The 18,863-nt window shown below is 44.2% G+C and overlaps 1 protein-coding gene across 1 annotated transcript in view; it reads left to right on the top strand.

The window, feature by feature from the left end:
* Positions 1-3,084: 3,084 nt before the first annotated feature.
* The window catches only part of LOC103261971 (histone-lysine N-methyltransferase NSD2-like), a 78,152-nt gene continuing 62,373 nt past the window's right edge, over positions 3,085-18,863 (top strand). Inside the window, 2 exon segments of the mRNA XM_008059570.2 lie at positions 3,085-3,736; positions 6,531-6,693. Coding sequence (XP_008057761.1) covers positions 3,140-3,736; positions 6,531-6,693 — 760 coding nt within the window. The 5' untranslated portion in view covers positions 3,085-3,139.

Below are 18,863 nucleotides of genomic sequence, written 5' to 3'. Positions count from 1 at the left end.
TCGACCTGCTGGGCTCTGATGATCCTTCTGCCTCAGCCTTCCTAGTAGCCAGAACTACAGGTGCATGCTACCACGCCTGGCTAATTTTTAAATTTATTGTAGAGACGGGTTCTTACCATGTTGCCCAGGCTGGTCTTGAACTGGGGGGCTCAGGCAATCCTCTCTCCTCAGCCTCCCAAAGTGCTGCTGGGATTACAGGCTTGAGCCACTGCACCTGGCCTATTTGCTTTTCAGTGCCTTCCTTTAGGTGGTTGTTTTTTATATTTTGTCCAAGATTATAGTTTTACCTGTGGGGCAGTTGGTCTGATATGAGCTTAAAGAGGAGCCTACTGTGATACACCTTTTCAAAAATTGTTGTACGAGTCAGACAGACCACATTGGTATGTGTTTTGGTGTTAAAAGGTCATCTGGTACACATGAAGCTAAACTGGTAGTTTTACTTCTGCTCTTTTCCCCTTCCTCAGCCGTCTGGCTTTTCTCTGGAGACAGAAGACTGAAGACACTAGCATTCCCTACTGCTGCACCATCTCAGTTGTTCTTCACCTTGGCACTGTTGGCACTTTGGGCCAGGTGTTTCTTTGTTGCAGGGCCGTCCTGTCCTGTGCCTTATAGGTTGGTCAGTAGCTTCCTTGACCTCCACCCAGTAGATGGCAGGGGAAGCCCCCTAGTGGTGATGTTTCCAGGCAGGACTAAATGTCCCTGGGGAACAAAAGCCTCTGTGGTCTTTATTCTCAAGTTTCCCCAGTGTCTGATGCTGTTGGCGGCTGCCTTCTCAGAAGAATCTTGATGGGATCTGTGATGGTGCACACTTGGGAGATGTCTCCTCAGCTGGTGCCTGTCTGTGTCTTATTCCTAGTTGTCTTTGGGGGGGCTCTGACCCTTAACCAGGTGCCTTAGATTGGGATTGTGGCTTCACAGTGAAGCTTACTGCAGCCAGAAGGGTCTTCCTGAAATTGCCCCTTACGCCTTTGAGCCTCACACGGCCAGCACAGCACATTGGCTGCTTTCTACACATTGCGCAGTGACATGTGTTGTGACTTGGCAGTGTGGCCCTTGAGGAGCTGTTCTTCAGGAGATAGATAAACAAGATTTACTGTTACTGTAGTGTTCCCTGTAAGTGTCAAACTGCAGTCTGAACCAGGAGGGTGGGAGACAGATTAGAATACTAGATTGAGGACAACCCTCTTTTTTTTACTTTTCTTTTTTTTGTTATAAAGATGTGGGGTGTACAGTTCAGGGTTAGGTATACAAACGTTGGTTATGCAGGCACCCTTGTTGATGAGGTATGCCCCTCCCTCCCCTAGCAGTTTCTCTCAACTGCCAATCCCGCCCCTGGCAGTTTCCCACTACTGCCAATCCCTTTCTTATAGTATGATAATAATTGTCCAAGGTCCGCTTATGAGAGAAAGCATATGGTACTCTGTTCTTTGTTTCTGTGATAGATCAGTGAGTATGATCGACTCTAAATCCATCCAAGTTGCTGCGAAATCTGTATGTTTGTCCTTCTTTATGACTGCATAGTATTCCGTTGTGTATATGCACCACATTTTTTTTTTTTTTTTAATCCAGGAGGACAACCTTCTTTAGGGCCTCCTCTCACTTGGGATCTTTTCCGTTTTCTTAATAAACTACTGTTGTTGTTTTTTTTTAAGATACGAGATTGAGCACAAACCTGAACTGACTCAGAATGCTTTCACACTTGGTTACTCTTGGCTTTTTGCTGCTTTTTTTTTTTTCCCATCAATCTGGCACTAATACTGTGCTGGGAGTTGGAAGATAATGTTTTCTTGTTTTGAATCAGGATCTCACTGTATTGCCCAAGCTGGAGTGCAGTGGTATGATCATGGTTCACCATAGCCTTAACCTCTTGGGTTCAGGTGATCTGTCTGTATCAGCCTTCTGAGTAGCTGGTACTACAGGCACATACCACCACACTTGGCTAATTTTTTAAAAAAAATTTTGTAGAGATCTCACTACGTTTCTCAGGCTGGTCTCAAGCTCCTGGGCTCAAGCAGCCCTCCTGCCTCAGCCTCCCAAAGTGCCAGGATTATAGTCATGAGCCACCGTGTCTAAAAGATCTGGCTTTAAGCTTTGCTGACCAGGTAATCATGGACATATTCTGTGTCTCTGCCTTACAGTCGTCAGCTGTAATGTGAGGGATAGAATAAGTTCAGGGTCTTGCTGTGTTGCCCAGGCTGGTTTCAAACTCCTGGACTCAAGTAATCCTCCTGCCTTGGCCTCTGAAAGTGCTGAGATTATAGGCATGAGCCACTGCACCTGGCCTCTTTTACTCTTATGCTCTTCCTTGTTGTTCTTTCGCATAGGCCTGGCATTGTGTTAGCTGCCTCACACACTGGTTTTTACAAGTGTGTGCTGAACTGGCGGGTAGGTGGTAATTTCCGTTTCAGGGATGATTGGATGTATTAAGTTATATGCCTATGGCCACAGTGATTGTCAGTGGTAGTTGCATGACTAGAATTTGTTGTTCTTGACTGACTTTTGTGTTCTTTATTTTATTTTGCTTGGTTTTATTTTTTATTAATTTATTTTTTGAGTTGGAGTCTTACTCAGTGGCATGCTCATGGCTACTGCAGCCTCAACCTGCCGGGCTCAGGCGGTCCTTCTGCCTCAGCCTTCTAAGTAGTTGAAATTACAGGCGTGTGCCACATGCCCTGCTAATTGTTCTTCCTTTTAAAAATGATTCTTGGCCAAACACAGTGGCTCACGCCAGTCAGAACACATTTTTGCTTTGGGAGACCAAGGTGGGAGGATCACTTGAGGCCAGGAGTTTGTTACTAGCCTAGGCAACATAAGAAAAAATTAGCTGAGCGTTGTGGAGCACGCCTTATAGTTCTAGCTACTTGTGGGGTTGAAGCAGGAAGATCGCTTGAGCTTAGGAGGTTGAGGCTGCAGTAAGCTAGGATTGTGCCACTGCACTTCAACCTGAGTGATAGAGCAAGATCCTGTTTCTATAAAATATATAATAATAATAATAAAACATAAATTGCTTAAAAAAAACCAAACCAAACCCCATGGAGCTATAGAAGTGTTGACATGCTTATCCTAAGATTGAAATGTAATATGTTGCTTTTTCTTTTTTTAATATCGTAGTGTTCTAAGAGCAGAAGTATCTGGGTGGATGAAATTCAGCATCAAGAAAAGTCCCCTTTCTGTTGAGAGCGTTGTAAAGTGCATAAAGATGAAGCAGGCTCCAGAAGTCCTTGGCAGTACGAACGGAAAGACTCAAAGCTGCGATGTGAATCGCGAATGTTCTGTGTTTCTCAGCAAAGCCCAGCTTTCTAGTAGTCTCCAGGAGGGGGTCATGCAAAAGTTTAATGGCCATGATGCACTTCCCTTCATTCCAGCAGAGAAGTTGAAGGATCTTACTTCCCGTGTGTTTAATGGAGAGCCAGGTGCTCATGATGCCAAACTGCGTTTTGAGTCCCCAGAGATGAAAGGCATTGGGACACCACCTAACACTACCCCTATCAAAAATGGCTCTCCAGAAATTAAACTGAAAATCACCAAAACATACATGAATGGGAAACCTCTTTTTGAATCTTCCATTTGTGGTGACAGTGCTGCTGATGTGTCTCAGTCGGAAGAAAATGGACAAAAACTAGAAAACAAGGCAAGAAGGAACAGGAAGAGGAGCATAAAATATGACTCCTTACTGGAGCAGGGCCTTGTCGAAGCAGCTCTAGTGTCTAAGATCTCAAGTCCTTCAGATAAAAAGGTATTCATGAGGAATTCTCTCTGGGGTCACGTGACCACAAGCAGTCAGCATGGAAACTGTGAGGACCCTGTACATATGCTATGGTGGGCAGAGGAGGTGGGGACAGGTCTGATGACATCTACTGCATGACCTCAGTGGGACATTGCCTCTGTAGCCCTCACAGCCACCTGTTGAACCAGTAGAGAGACCTAGAGAGGTTTACCAAGTGTTCAAGGATAAAATGGCTCAAAAGAGGCAAACCAGTTTCTGAGCCTGAGACTGACAATTCCAGAGCTCTTGCTTGACAACTTCACGTTGTGCTCTTTTTATGGATGTCATCTCCAAGGCACTCTTTGGGCTGATATGGTCAATGAGACACCCTGGGCTCTAGTGTGAGATTTCTGAAGTCTGTAGCATCTGATAAGTAGGAAGCACAGCTGTGTACAGGTGCTCCTGTTGTCCTTCTGACACAGTTCTGTTTCCCTGTACCACCTGTCTTCTTCTTTTTTTTTTTTTTTGAGTTGGAGTCTCACTCTGTTGCCCAGCCTGGAGTGTAGTGGCACCCTCACGGCCACTGCAGCCTCAACCTTCAAGGCTCAGGTGATCCTTCTGCCTTAGCCTTCCAAGCAGCTGGAACTACAGACATGTGCCGCCACACCCGGCTAACTTTTTAATTTATTGTAGAGATGAGGTCTCGCCAAGTTGCCCAGGCTGGTCTCGTACCTGTGGGCTCAGGCAGACCTTTCACCTTGGCCTCCCAAAGTACTAGGATTATAGGCGTGAACCACCACACCTGGCCTGTACCTGTCTTCTCAATGAGATGGCCTCTTTCCCTGAAATCTGAAATCTGCGTCTTACACCCTCATGTTCTTTGTTTCCAATAGTTTCTGCTCCATTCTGCCTGGTTGTTGGTGTCACATGTCTTAAAATGACACTCAGGATGGCTCTAACACTTAAATGAGTATAAGCCAAATAAAACAGCCAAGGGACCTTGGCATTAGCAGAAGGAAATAGGGATGGGGTGGCAGCCTCCTCTGTCTGTCTGGTGGTCTAGAGGGTACTGGTCTTTAGTTGTAGCTCTTTGAAATAGTTAAAATAATGAAGAGTTTTGAGGGTTTAAAAAAATGTTGTGTTTTTTTTCTGTGTGTATGTGTTTTTGTTTTTGGTTTTTTTTTAGCAACATGGTCTCTGTCAGGCTGGAGAGCTGTGGTGCAATCATAGCTCACTACAGCCTTAAACTTCTAGGCTCAAGTGATCCTTCCACCTCAGCCTCCCGAGTACCTAGGACTGCAAGCTTGGCCTAGAAATTGTATTTTGAGTGCTTAGGAGCTGTTTAGCACTTGCTCATACATTAAAATAGCAAAGTTGACCTGGCACAGTGACTCATTCCTGTAATTCCAGCACTTTGGAGGCAGAAGCAGAAGCAGGATGATTACTTGAGATCAGACTGGATAACATAGTGAGACCTCATCTCTATGGAAAAAAAAAGGAAAAATGATTAGCTGGGCATAGTGGCACATGCCTGTAGTTCCAGTTACTTGGAAGGCTGAGGTGGAAGGATCGCCTGAGCCTAGCAAGTAGAGGCTGCCGTGACTGTGAGTGTGCCACCGCACTCCAGCCTGGGTGACAGAGTGAAACTCTGACTTAAAAGAAAAAATGCAAAGTTTTTTGAAGACCAGCTTAGTGCTCTGGGTTGATAGAATGATTTTTTGAAGCACCCATGGCTGTATTGAATCTCATACTTTTACATGGGAAGAGGTCTCTGCAAGTTGTCAGAGACCTGACTTTTAACATTTTTTTTTTTTGTAGAGGTGGGTCTTGTTATGTTGTCCATCCTGGTCTTGAACTCCCAGCCTCAAGTGATCCTCCCACCTCAGAGACCTGGCTTTTACTTCTAGCTCTGCCACTTGGTTTTGTTGAAACTTGAATAAAGCATCAGCTGAATTTTGACTCCATCTGCAGAATGAGGGTGGTAAATATAAACCTGGCATGCTGGGCAATAACCTGAGAGCTGGCAGTTTTTGAAAGTGTGTAGTGTGGTGTCTCATGCCAGCCCTTGCCAGTGTGCTCACGGTGATTGTACAGTGCAGGTGTCTTCAGTTCACAGATGGGAAAACAGAGACCCAAAGCGTTAAAAAATTTGCCTATGTATATCATATTCCTAGGAGGAGGGTTGGAAATTCATTCTTGGGAGGTTGAGGCTGTGCTGGCTGTGCTTGTTCCCACTGGAGAGCAGAACCAGAAGTAGCTTGGGGAGGAATTTGCCCTTGGTGGGATGCACAGCCTCATAACCTACCCATGTTCTAGAGATGGGAAAACTGAGACTCAGGGAGCCCCGAGGACTCAGATCTCAAGTGGTGAAACTGGGACTTTGTTACCAGCTCTCATGATGCCCTTGTCCTCTTCACGCTGGAATCTTTCATGTTGGGTCATGCATGAGCTCCAAAGAACTGAGGGTTAGACACGTGGCTAGTGGGAGGAGTCAGTGTGGATTTGGGGTTCTGTGCGAATTTCTCTTTGGCCAGCTGAGTAAAGCACCATTAAAAACCCTCTACTAGGCCAAGGAAATAGATCTATATGGAGACCTTGGGTGCTAGGTACCATGCTGACCTCTAGCTGAGGATGAGAGACATAGTTTGAAAAAAGTGATGTTGGAACTCTGATCTAAAGTGCAAGTAGGGAGCATGCTCCCTTTTGGAAGACCTGTATGTGTTTGCTGCATCCAGCCTGATTAATCCTTGTTCTATGGATAGAGGCTGGATGTAGGGGTAGTGATTGGATGTGTTAGTATTTGTCTTTTGTTGTTCTTTTTCAGATTTCAGCTAAGAAAGAGTCCTGTCCAAACACTGGCAGAGAGAAAGACCACCTGTTGAAATATAACGTCGGTGACTTGGTGTGGTCCAAAGTGTCAGGTTACCCTTGGTGGCCCTGCATGGTTTCTGCAGATCCACTTCTTCACAGCTATACCAAACTGAAAGGTACTGCATTTCTCGGGCTGTTTTTCCATCTTTCTCATCTCCAGGTTTCTTTCTTCCTCCTCCTTAAATAGGCCTCCTGTGTTTCATTTTTGCAACTTTACCTAAAGTTAGTGATTGATTCAAATGTAACACATTGCCATTTCTTTTTATGTCTGACTCAGCTATACACTTCATCTGATTAAATTAATGTTAAGAAGTGGTCTTTGCCTTGTATTATGTTCAGATTTTATGATAAATAGCTTATTTAGATATACAGTGATTGCTTATTTCACCACGATTTGCAGAAATATATATATTTTTTATTTTTTGAGTTGGAGTCTCACTCTGTCACCCAGACTGGAGTGCAGTGGCTGCTCCTGGCCACCGTAGCCTCGACCTGCTGGCCTCTGGTGATCCTTCTGCCTCAGCCTTCCAAGTAGCTGGAATTATAGGCACGCGCTACCACACCCAGCTAATTTTTTGATTTGTTGTAGAAATGAGGTCTCACCAAGTTGCCCAGGCAGGTCTTGAACCCGTGGGCTCAGGCAGTTCACTCACCTCAGCCTCCTAAGGTGCGGGATTACAGGCTGAGCCACTAAGCCCGGCTCAGAAATATATTTTATGCTAAGTTTAAGTTATAAAAATGTCCAAGTTTATTTTATTAGGCCTGTGGGAAGGGGAAAAAAATAGAAGTGATTACCTATATCTGACAAAACTTGGATAGATAAATTGATATGTACATAGAAAGGCCAAAGTGACAGAAAGAATATAATATGTCCTTGGTACAGAGAAAATACTTAACTGATAGTTGGGAAACTCATAAATGTGATTTTGAAGAAAAAGGATCAGGAGATTTGAGAGTCTTCTGGCAAGTTCTTCTAGAGTAGAGTTTGAGAAAGGTGAGAGGTGATGAGTACAGGACTTGGAACTGTGCAAGTCAGTGTCACCTGTGACCTGTGTGACCAACTAGAGCCATGGCTGGTATAGGCTGGTGCTCTGGCCCAGTCAATATTACCAACCAGTCAACCTTGTATGGCTCTTCAGTGGTACCTGTGTGTACATCCCTGCCTGGTCTCTGGCCTGATTCCCACAGGAGTAGCATTGCCTCTCTCCCTAAGCCCTCTCCTAGTGGGCTTAGGTCTTCATGCTGCTGCCTGCATCGCTGTGCAGGCTTGTTGGCTGGCTATGGGAACAGCTGGCTGCTGGGAGTGGGGTTACAGTGGTCCCTTCCTGGAAGATGTGGACTTTAGAAGGGACAGATTTCAGATGCAGAGGCCCTTGCTTGAGTCCTAAGTTCCCTGCCTGAGTCCTTCTCTGGGCTGCTGACCTGTGGGGGTGATTGGACTCTGCTGTGAGACTGAGTGCTGCGTGCTCCACAGCACTTGTGACAGGATAAGAGCCTGTGATTTGACTTCTGCTCTGTCTCTATTGAGGAACTTCGGCATCCTTGGCTTGCTAGAAATGAGGGAGTCCCTTCCAAGGGGCTTCAGGAAACCCAGGGTACACTCCAAGGAATCTAGACTTGGTCAGAGTGTAAAAGAAAATGTGAGTTGAGACAGCTTTCCCTTCTTTGTTTGCGGATGGGCCTTCATACCTCTGCAGCCCAGTGCAGGTATACACGAGTAGTGAGAGGTTGCCAGTTCCTTTTCAGCGCTCTAAAACCGGGCACGATCCCTATACCTCAAACTTCATGACTCCCATATCATTTGTCTGCATGGCACACCACAAGCAGCTCTTACTGATTTTATTTTTAGTGTCTGGGGATTTTTACTTGTTTACCTGAAGCTATCTTAAGCTTCTAGCTCCTCAGACCTGTGAAACTGAAGTAGTCCTTTCCATGTCTCCTTACTCTTCCTATTGGGGTTCATTACTTTAACCTTAATGTAATTATATTTTAAGTAATTACTGTAGTCTACAACAGCTTCTTTGTCTGACATCCAGATATACTACCATTTTTATTTATTTTTATGTATTTATTTGAGTCTAGAGCTCACTCTATCACCCAGGTTGGAAGTGCAGTGGCACTATCATGGCTCACCACAACCTTGACCTCCTGGGCTCAGGCAATCCTTCCACTTCAACCTCTCGAGTAACTGGGACTACAGGTGTGCATCACTACATTCGGCTAATTTTTAAATTTCTTTTATAGAGATGAGATCTTGCTATGTTGCCCAGGTTGGTCTCAAACTCCTGGACCCAAGCAATCCTCCTGCTTTGGCCTCCCAAAGTGTTGGGATTACAGGCATGAGCCACCATGCATGCTTGGCAAGCCATCTTTATTTTTATTTTGTTATCATTAACAATATTCCCACTTTTAAAATTTATTTATTTATTTAGAGGCAGGTTCTTGCTCTGTCACTTTGCACTCTGGAGTGCAGTGGTGCAGTCATGGTCTCAAGTGCTCTCTCTGCCTCAGCCTCCTGAGTAGCTGGGAGTACCGGTGTAAGCTGTCACATCTAGCTGATTTTTTAAAAATTTATTCTAGAGTTGGGATCTTGCTGTGTTGCTCAGGCTGGTCTCAAGCTTTTGACCTTAAGCAGTCCTCCCACCTCAGCCTTCCAAAGTACTGGGATTAATACTATCATTTTTAGTCATCTCTCACTTTCTTTGCTTGACTCCTGGGACCTTCACTCTGACTATGTGCTTTTACTCTTGTGCTTACAGCATTGTAGTATTATTCTTTGTCGTTGAGATTGAGCTCAGGAATCAGCCTGCCAGGGTTCAACTCAACTGGTTGGTCTTGATAATGAACCACTTAAACTCGCTAAGCCTCAGTTTCCCTATGTATGAAAAATGAGGATAATGCTAACACTGCTTGCATAGAAAGATCTTAATACAGTGACTACTGAGCATTCATAATGATTGTGATTGTTATTCTCTCTCTTACTTGGGAAACCTGAATTTTGTATTGACCTCCCCCACTCCCTGGTTACCTCTAGAGCTATCTCCCAAAAACATTCCTGTTAAACCACTTACTACTCTACAGCAACCTAATATTTGGTCATTTAATTTTTGTCATTTTGTACTCATTTTTAAGTTTCTTTATTTCACCAGGTATTCCTTCAGTTTTCAAAATAATGCCAAGTGGGTACACTTGGATTCTACTTGTGTGTGTGTTTGTGTAGAATATTTTATTTATTTGTTTATTTATCTACTCAAAAATTTCAAGGTGAGGCCAGCCACAGTGGCTCATGCCTGTAATCCCAACACTTTGGGAGGCAGAGGCAAGAGACTTGCCTGAGCCCAGGGGTTCACGACCAGCCTGGACAACTTGGCGAGACCTCATCTCTACAATTAAAAAAAAATTAGCTGGATGTGGTGTGCACCTGTAGTTCCAGCTATGTGGAAGGCTGAGGCAGAAGGATCACCTGAGCTCAGGAGGTCAAGGCTGCAGTGGCAATGAGCATGCCATTGTGCTCAAATCTGGGCAACAGAATGAGACTCTGACTTAAACCCCCCCCCCCCCAAAAAAAAGAAATTCAAGCTCACTGGTCAGAGTAGAGCAACACAACAGATCTTCGTTCCCCTCATTTAGATATGCCAACTTGAAACATCTTGTTCTATACCTGTTCTATCTCTTTCGCTACTTGAACATGATTCCCCTTTGTCAAACCGTGTGAATGCAGGCTATAGCTGTCATGGTATTTCAACCCCCAAATAAGTCAGAACAAGGGCAGTTTCCTTGCTGACTCAGTACCCAGCCACACTTCCAGAAGCATGACATGGCCTAGCAGTGGTCCTAGCTAAGATTTCCTCAGTTGTCCCTGGTATTCCTCTGTACCTGCTTTTTATCTGCACTCTGGGATTTAGTTGCATGCTCTGCATCTGGCTGCCATATTCTTCAGCCACCTCTGGTGTAGAACAACAACCCAGGCTCCCCTTCTTCATGACTGCTCTAGATCCCTCATGATCAGACCCAGGTCAGAAAGGCTGGAGCTCAGATTTGGAACCTTAAACAGTGACTTTGGCCATTTACTGAAGATCTGTGTGCATAAGAAGTGGATGTCCTCTACCAGCCTAGGCTGGGGAGTGGCCTGCCTCACCCTAACAGTCTGCTTCTCTAGGAATTGTTGTGGATGCAGGGGAGATGGCCTTGTAATCACAAGCAAACCAACTTCAGAAGACTGATAATGTACATTTTTTATTCCTATGAAGACAATAGAGTATAAATAATAATGTACACTTGAAAAGCAATTCAGGCCGGGCACAGTGGCTCATACCTGTAGTCCTAGCACTTTGGGAGGACAAGATGGGAGGATTGTTTGAGCCCAGCTGTTCGAGACCAGTCTGGGTGAGACCTCCTCTCTAAAAAAATTTAAAAATTAACCAGGTGTGGTGGCATGTGCCTGTAGTTTCAGCTACTTGGATGACTGAGGTAGAAGGATTGCTTGAGCCTAAGAGGTTGAGGCTACTGTGAGCTGTAATCATGCCACCGCTCTCCAGCCTGTGTGACATAGATCCCCAACTCAAAAAAAAAAAAAACCCAAAAAACAACAAACCCAGAAGAACAGAAAACCATATCAGCAAACCAGGGTGGATACCCTCTAGCCGAAAGGAGATTCCGATAACCTTTGGAAAGAAATAGAGTTATGGCTGGGTGTGGTGGCTCAAGCCTGTAATCCTAGCACTTTGGGGAGCTAGGGCGAGAGGATTGCCTGAACCTAGGGGTTCAAGACCAGCCCGGGCAACTTGGTAAGACTGCGTCTCTACAAAAATGCAAAAAAAAAAAAAAAAAAGAACTAGCTGGATGTGGCAGCATGCACCTGTAGTTCCAGCTCTGCTTGGAAGGCAGAGGCGGAAGGCTCACCTGAGCCCAGCAGGTCCATGGTGTGTGCGTGTGTGCTACAGCACTCCAGGCTGGGTAATGGAGTGAGACCCCAACTCAAAACAAAAACAAACAAACAAAAAAACCCAACAGAGTCAAAGGAGACAAAGGAAGGTAAGAGAAGGACAGAGGCTAGTTGGACCACTTTAGAAGGAGCTTGTGCTATTAGTTGACCTACACCCTAGTAGGTAGTGGCCACCAGGACTCTCCGTGAAACAGCACAGTCCCCCTTTGCCATTGATGAGGAATGTGTGGGCCATACCTGGGTCTGTGTTCCCTAACAGCCATGGGTTTAGCAGTCCTTGATGGTTCATTGACTTACAAAATGGCAGTTAACTACTTTTATTCTTTCTACGTTTTAGCTGGCATTTTTCTGTGAAATAAGCTCCCCTTAAAAAAAATTAGTTGCCGGGCTCGGTGGCTCAGCCTGTAATCCCGCGCCTTCGGGAGGCTGAGGTGAGTGGATTGCCTGAGCCCGCGGGTTTGAGACCCACCTGGGCAGCGAGACTTCATCTCTACAATAAATCAAAAAATCAGCCGGGCATGGTAGCGCATGCTTGTAATTCCCGCTACTTGGAAGGCTGAGGTGGAAGGATGGCCGGAGCCCAGCAGGTCGAGGCTGCGGTGGCTGGGAGCCGCCACAGCACTCCAGTCTGGGTGACAAAGTGAGACTCCAACTCAAAAAAAAAAAAAAAATAGTTGTATGTTACACTTCTTATTTTTTATAATTTTAGAAACAGAGTCTCTCTCTGTTGCTCAGGCTGCAGTGCAGTGGTATGATCATAGCTCCCTGTAACCTGGAACTCCTGGACTTACATGATCCTCCTGCCTTAGTCTCCCAAGTATCTGGGACTACAGGCATGTGCCACCACTCCAAGCTAATTTTTTAATGTTTTTGTAGAGATATGGTCTTGCTATGTTGCCCAGGCTGGTCTTAAACTCCCAGGCTCAAGCTATCCTCCCACCTGAGCCTCCTAAGTCATCGGGATTACAGTGTGAGCCACTGCATCTGGCCCTAGTCTTTACGTATTTAATGCTCAAGTTGTCCCAAACTTGGCCAGTAGGAATCCCATTAAGTCCCTTCCAGCTATGTCCTTTTTGACAAATTCCTATCAGCCTTTGAGTACTCCCTTATGTTCTGATTTGTCAAGATGCTCCAGTCTCATTTTGTACTTTTTTTGCCCCAGTCCTGGAATCACCCATTTCTTTGACTTCGAAGGCTTAGGTCTGTTTAGTAGAGAATGATCTGTAGAAGTGCATGTCTGTGCTTTGGTATGTGTTCATTGCTCTCGGAGACAGAATTCACTAGGGATATGTGTGAAGCAGGTCTACAGGCAGTGTTGAGACCTGGCTCCAAGTAGGGCTCTTGGGTTCACTTTCTAACACTTGGCCTGCAGTACCCCATGGTGGAAGACAATGAGTAGTGGGTGTTATTGTTGGGGAAGGACAGGGACAAGAAGAAGAGAGAACTCTTGGCATGGAGTGGGCTGAGCACGAGGGCCTGTGAAACAAGTACTTTTATTTTTTTCTGTGAGAAGGAATCTCCTTATCCTATCCCCATTCCTATCCCTTCTTGTCCCATGTTTTCTTTCTTTATTTTTTATCATGCTTGGGATTTATGGATCTGCTCGAATCCATGTATCTTAGTAATATACTTAATTTTAAAAAACTGAAGTATAATGTACGTGCAGAAGAGAACATAACTTATAAACTGCAGCTCAGTCTGGGTTCTTTTGGAAGTCCAAATTTCCTTTGGAAATCTTAAATTAATGAAAATCTAAGTAGCATTTTTGTAATTTACAACAGCAGAACTTGTCTTACCTGTTATCTACCAGGGTACCTAGATGAGCTAGCAGCTTTGAGGCCTGGAAACAGAAGATAACTGTATGCTTTAGATGTTATAATTTGAAGAAAATTGGATTCTGTCACATCTGGGAACTTCACCATCTTTCTGTCACACCTGGATCCTACTAGTCTCTTTAGATAACTGTGTTCTAGAATCAAGTAATTTTCTATTGTGGAGATTTGTGTTGTAGCTTTTTCTGTGTTATTGGAAGGGAACGTTAAGAATTAGCCCTCATTGTTTTATATTTAAAAAGTGCTTTATTTCTAGCATTTTCTAAAAATTTTGCAGGTAATCTGGCTTTCTCATGTCTTGGGTTATTTGATAGCATAATGCTCTTACTGGTTTCTTTCTTTTTCTTTTTTTTTTTTGTGTTGGAGTCGCACTCTGTCGCCTAGACTGGAGTGCAGTGGCCGCTCCCGGCCACCACAGCCTCGACCTACTGGGCTCCGGCGATCCTTCCACCTCAGCCTTCCAAGTAGCCGGAATTACAGGCATGCGCTACCACGCCTGGGTGATTTTTTGATTTATTGTAGAGATGAGGTCTTGCTGCCCAGGTGGGTCTCGAACCTGCAGGCTCAGGCAGTCCACTCACCTCAGCCTCCCAAAGGCGTGGGATTACAGGCAGAGCCACCAAGCCTGGCATTGGTTTGTTTCTTTTCTTGCTTGTTTCACCAGCTGCTGAGAGAGGTGTGTTAAAACACCCTCTGGGATAGTGGATGTGTCATTTTCTACTTGTAGTTCTGTCAGTTTCTGCTTTACCTATTTTGGGGCTTTGGTGCCCCCCAGGGACTGGACCAGGAATGTCAGGCATAGTAATGCTTGTCTGTTTCCCATGGAGCTCTGTGGTCTTGTGTCTCTATGACTTTGCTCCAGTGCTCCATTCTTGCTTCTATAGACTCCTGGCCTTGCCTGCATCTTTATGGCTTCTTTTCCTCCTCAGAGCTTCAGCTTCTGGTGGAGATCATTTTGCACCTGCATGAACGACTGTTGTCAACCTAACAGTCTTCCCAGTATCTGGAGAGAGACTGGCTTAGTCCAGCCCAGAGGGTCAGGGGCCACTTGTAGTCTAATAGGCTGTGATGGGAGAGGAAAGGAACATAGTACAGAATTAGTCACCAGGACTGTTGGTGAAGGTCAGGTTCTCTTAGAAAGGTATGTAGGTGCGGGAGTAAATGACAAGCATTTTTATACAGACTGTTATTAATGAACATCAGTAACTGGCACAGGAAGGAAGGCTTACTAACAAATAGTGCTGGACAATTGGGTAATTATGTGCTAAAATAAAATAAAGAGATAGTCACTTCTCAACTTGGACCAAAATACAGTTCATGTGGATGAAAGGCACCCATAAATAGGAGAAAATTGAATTATGTTATCAACTTTCTGAATAGGAAAGAACTTTATGTAATGAATGTTGCATTCATTTATTTTACAAACTTGGGATCAGACTATAGTATTCTCTTTTGTTTTTTTTTCTACCTGACATGTAAGGAACATCTTTCTGTGTCATTATTTATAAAAACATGATTTAAGTTTATATTATTTCATTATATGTACTGTAATTTTATTATGTACAGATTTTATTATATGTACAGATATGTATATGTACAGATTTTATTATAAAAATGCCATGCCATGTATCTATATTTGTTTTCATTAACAAGAGTTCTTTCAAAGTATTAAGGTAATGGAAGAAGTCACAAATTCCTTGACATATCCTTGAATCTTAGGTAATTTCAAGAAGTTTGAAAACTTATAAGCAAATTAAATTGTGCTGAAAGGTTCATAGTGAAAAATCATTCCCTGCCTTCCTCTCTCCTCCCCAGAGGTAATTATTTTTAACTCTTTGAACATTTTCTTCTACTTTTTTTTTTTTTTGAGTTGGAGTCTCACCCAGTTGTTGCGCAACCTGGAGTGCAGTGGCATGCTCACAGCCACCACAGGCTCAACTTGCTGGACTCAGGTGATCCTTCCAACTCAGCCTTCTAAGTAGCCACAGGCACGCGCTACCATGCCCGGCTTATTTTTTGGTTTATTGTAGAGTTGCTCAGGCTGGTCTTGAACCCTTGAGTTTAGACAGTCCTCTTGCCTTTGCCTCCCAGAGTGCTGGGATTACATGCTTGAGCCACCATGTTCGGCCTTTTTTTAAATACAGCCAAGATTTCACTATGTTTCCTAGACTGATCTTAAACTCCTGGGCTCAAGTGATCCTCTCGCGTCAGCCTCCCTAAGTGCTGGGTTTATAGGGATAAGTCACCACACCTGACTTCTACATTTAACTACTATATTTTAATTTATCATGTAGACATTTTCTGTCACACAAAGTGAAGATTGAGCTCTTGAATGATTTTCTATTTCTTTCCCTACATTCACTCCATGTAATTAAGCTACCATTTTTATTAAATAAAAAATAACTGTTTACAGAATTCTGACTTATGTAAATATCATTCGTGAAAAACTAAGTTGTGTTCTTTTTTTTTTTGAGTTGGAGTCTCACTCTGTCGCCCAGACTGGAGTGCAGTGGCCACTCCCGGCCACTGCAGCCTCGACCTGCTGGGCTCTGGCAATCCTTCCGCCTCAGCCTTCCGAGTAGCCAGAATTATAGGCATGCACTACCACGCCCGGCTGATTTTTTGATTTATTGTAGAGATGAGGTCTTGCTGCCCAGGCGGTTCTCGAACCCGTGGGCTCAGGCAATCCACTCACCTCAGCCTCCCAAATGCGCGAGATTACAGGCTGAGCCACTGAACCCAGCTCTAAGTTGTGTTCTATGTTGCATTTTCTTTTTTGTTTGACTTTTTATTTTTTCTGGAGTTAATTACTGCGTTTCTTCTAAAATCATTATGCTATGCTGTTCATACAGCCTTAATTATTTTCTTCCTGTCCTTCAAACTCCTCCTTATTATATAATTTCTCCTATTTATGTAGCTATTTTTTCTCCTAAAAAAAAAAAAAAAGAAAAGGTGTTTGGGTCCCATCTTCCTTTTCTGCTCCCTGGAACTCATCTTTTAACCCTCTTTCCTGCTACCAAGATTTTATTTTTGTTTAGAATAGGTTATTTTTCTTCTCTTCTTTGCTTCCCCTGGAGCTCTCTCTTAGCATCTTCCTTTTTCCTGCTTCTATTTGGATTTGGGCACTCTTAACCTTTTTTTTACATTGCAGTAAGCTTAGAATTTTTTTTTTTTTTTGAATCGAGCTGGAATGCAGTGGCACAATCATGGCTCACCGCAGCCTCAACTTCCTGGACTCAGGTGATCCTTCCACCTCAGCCTTCTGAGTAACTGGAACTACAGGTGTGCACTACTACACCTGGCTAAGTTTTTTAAAAAACTGTTTATAGAGACGGGATCTTGCTGTATTGCTGAGGCTGATCTCAAACTCCTGGGCTCAAGCAGTCTTCCCATGTTAGCCTCCCAAAGTGCTGGGATTACAGGTGTGAGCTACCATGCCAACCTAGAGTTTCTTTAAGATGCTTTTCTGAAGTACTTGCATTGTTAGCTATAGTTCTATGTGTTCTTTCTTGGTTAATTTTCCTTTTTTTGCTGGAGTATATTTTTGGCATCCTAAGAAAAGTGTGTATGGGCGTCAAATTTGAGTCCTTGCAGTTCAGAGGATACTACTTTTCTATCCTCACATTTGATTGTTGGCTTCAGTATAGAATTTTATGTTAAGAATAATTCCTCTCAGAATTTTGAAGATATTACTCCATTTTCTTCTAGCATTCAGAGCTTTTGGCCATTTTTGATGTATCTTGCCTTTCTGTTCTTGTTCCATTAACTTGGATACTGTCCTTTCCTCTTCCCTCCAGCAGCTTGAATTTCACCAAGGTGTATCCTGCTTTTGGGTGGGGGCATTTAGGGGTGTTTTTTGTTTGTTTGTTTGTTTGTTTGTTTGTTTTTTTGAAAGTCGGAGTCTCACTCTGTCACCCAGGCTGAAGTGCAGTGGTGCACTAACGGCCACTGTAGCCTCCACCTGCTGGGCTCAGGCGAGCCTTCCATCTCAGCCTTCCAAGTAGCTGGAACAACAGGCGCGCACCACTACGCCCAGCTAATTTTTTGATTTATTGTAGGTCTTGCCATGTTGCCCAGGCTGTTCTCACACCCACTGTCTCAGATATAGTCCTCTCGTCTCTGCCTCCCAAAGTGCTGGGATTACAGGTGTGAACTACCATGCCCGGTTAGGGGTATTTTAATTCTACACTTGTTTTCGGGATAATTCTTTGAGCTTCTCCTGTTCCTCTCTCTAGAAGACCTGTTATTTGGGTATCAAACCTCCTGGATTGATCCTATAGATTTCTTATGAGGTAGCTTTTTAAAATTCTAATCTTTTTCTTCTTTCTGGGAGATTTCTTATTCAATCTTTCTTGTTGAATTTTATTTTCATAATTGTATTTTAAAATTTCTAATAGATCTTTCTTTTTCTGTGTTCTCTTTTCAGAGCACACTGGGGTTTGTCTTTGCTTGTTGTCTTCTCTTCCTTGCATTTTATCTGTGGCACTGCAGAGGCTGTTCATTTTTGGGTGTTTTGGATTCATTCATGCAGGAGGCTTCCGTGCATCTGAGAATTCCTTTGTTTAAGAGCACAGCACTCAGAGCTGCCTTCTGGCATATGAGAGGAGGCTTGATTACCTAGCCATCTTCATTCTGACTGACCACTGGGTCACTTAGTTGGGGAATCTCCAAAAGCCTCAGTGAGGAAGTTTTTCCATTGAAAACCTGAGGGGTGCTCTAGGAAGTTTCCTTTGATTTCCTGTGGTCAGTGTTCTGCTTGAGGGAACAGGGACTGATGATCCCCGCCCCCCCCACATATCCCCCTTTCCTCCTCTCACTTTGGCACAGAGATCTGACCTTTCAACTGGCTTACCTGTATTCAACTTCTCATTCTGTTTCTGTGGAATCTAGCACCTCCTCTTGGGTTTTGGTTACAGCTCTCTCTTTCCTCATCCAGGTTGCCTCTGGATGCATTATGGAATGTGGTTTCTCCCTCTTAGTTAAGAGTAACAGCAGTGAGCATCTGAGGGGTTACTGTGTGGTCTCAGCTGCTCTTGGAGGCCGTTGGTGTTATTTTTTTGAGTTGGAATCTCACTCTGTCACCCAGACTGGAGTGCAGTGGCTGCTCCCGGCCACTGTAGCCTTGACCTGCTGGGCTCCGGCGATCCTTCCGCCTCAGCCTTCCAAGTAGCTGGAACTACAGGTGCGCACTACCACACCCAGCTAATTTTTAAAAATTTATTGTAGAGATGAGGTCTCGCCAAGTTGCCCAGGTGGGTCTCGAACCCACAGGCTCATGCAATCCACTCACCTCAGCCTCCCAAAGTGTGGGATTACTGGCTGAGCCACCGAGCCCGACTCATTGGTGTTATTTTAAGCACTGTGAGTAAGTGCTTGGTCAGCTGGTAGGTAGCGGGACTGGGATTTGAACCTAGGCCATCTGATATCAGTCTACTGCTCTCTTCACTGCCATATTCTCACACCTCTCTGTTGAAGTGTCCTTTTTACTGATGTCCTCTCTTGTCTTACC

This window comes from Carlito syrichta, unplaced genomic scaffold (genome assembly GCF_000164805.1).
Source record: "Carlito syrichta isolate Samal-C Ts95f unplaced genomic scaffold, Tarsius_syrichta-2.0.1 Scaffold304258, whole genome shotgun sequence".
NCBI classification, from domain to species: Eukaryota; Metazoa; Chordata; class Mammalia; order Primates; family Tarsiidae; genus Carlito; species Carlito syrichta.
The sequence above is the reverse complement of the archived record's forward strand: the minus strand, read 5'-3'. Positions and strand labels throughout refer to the sequence as shown.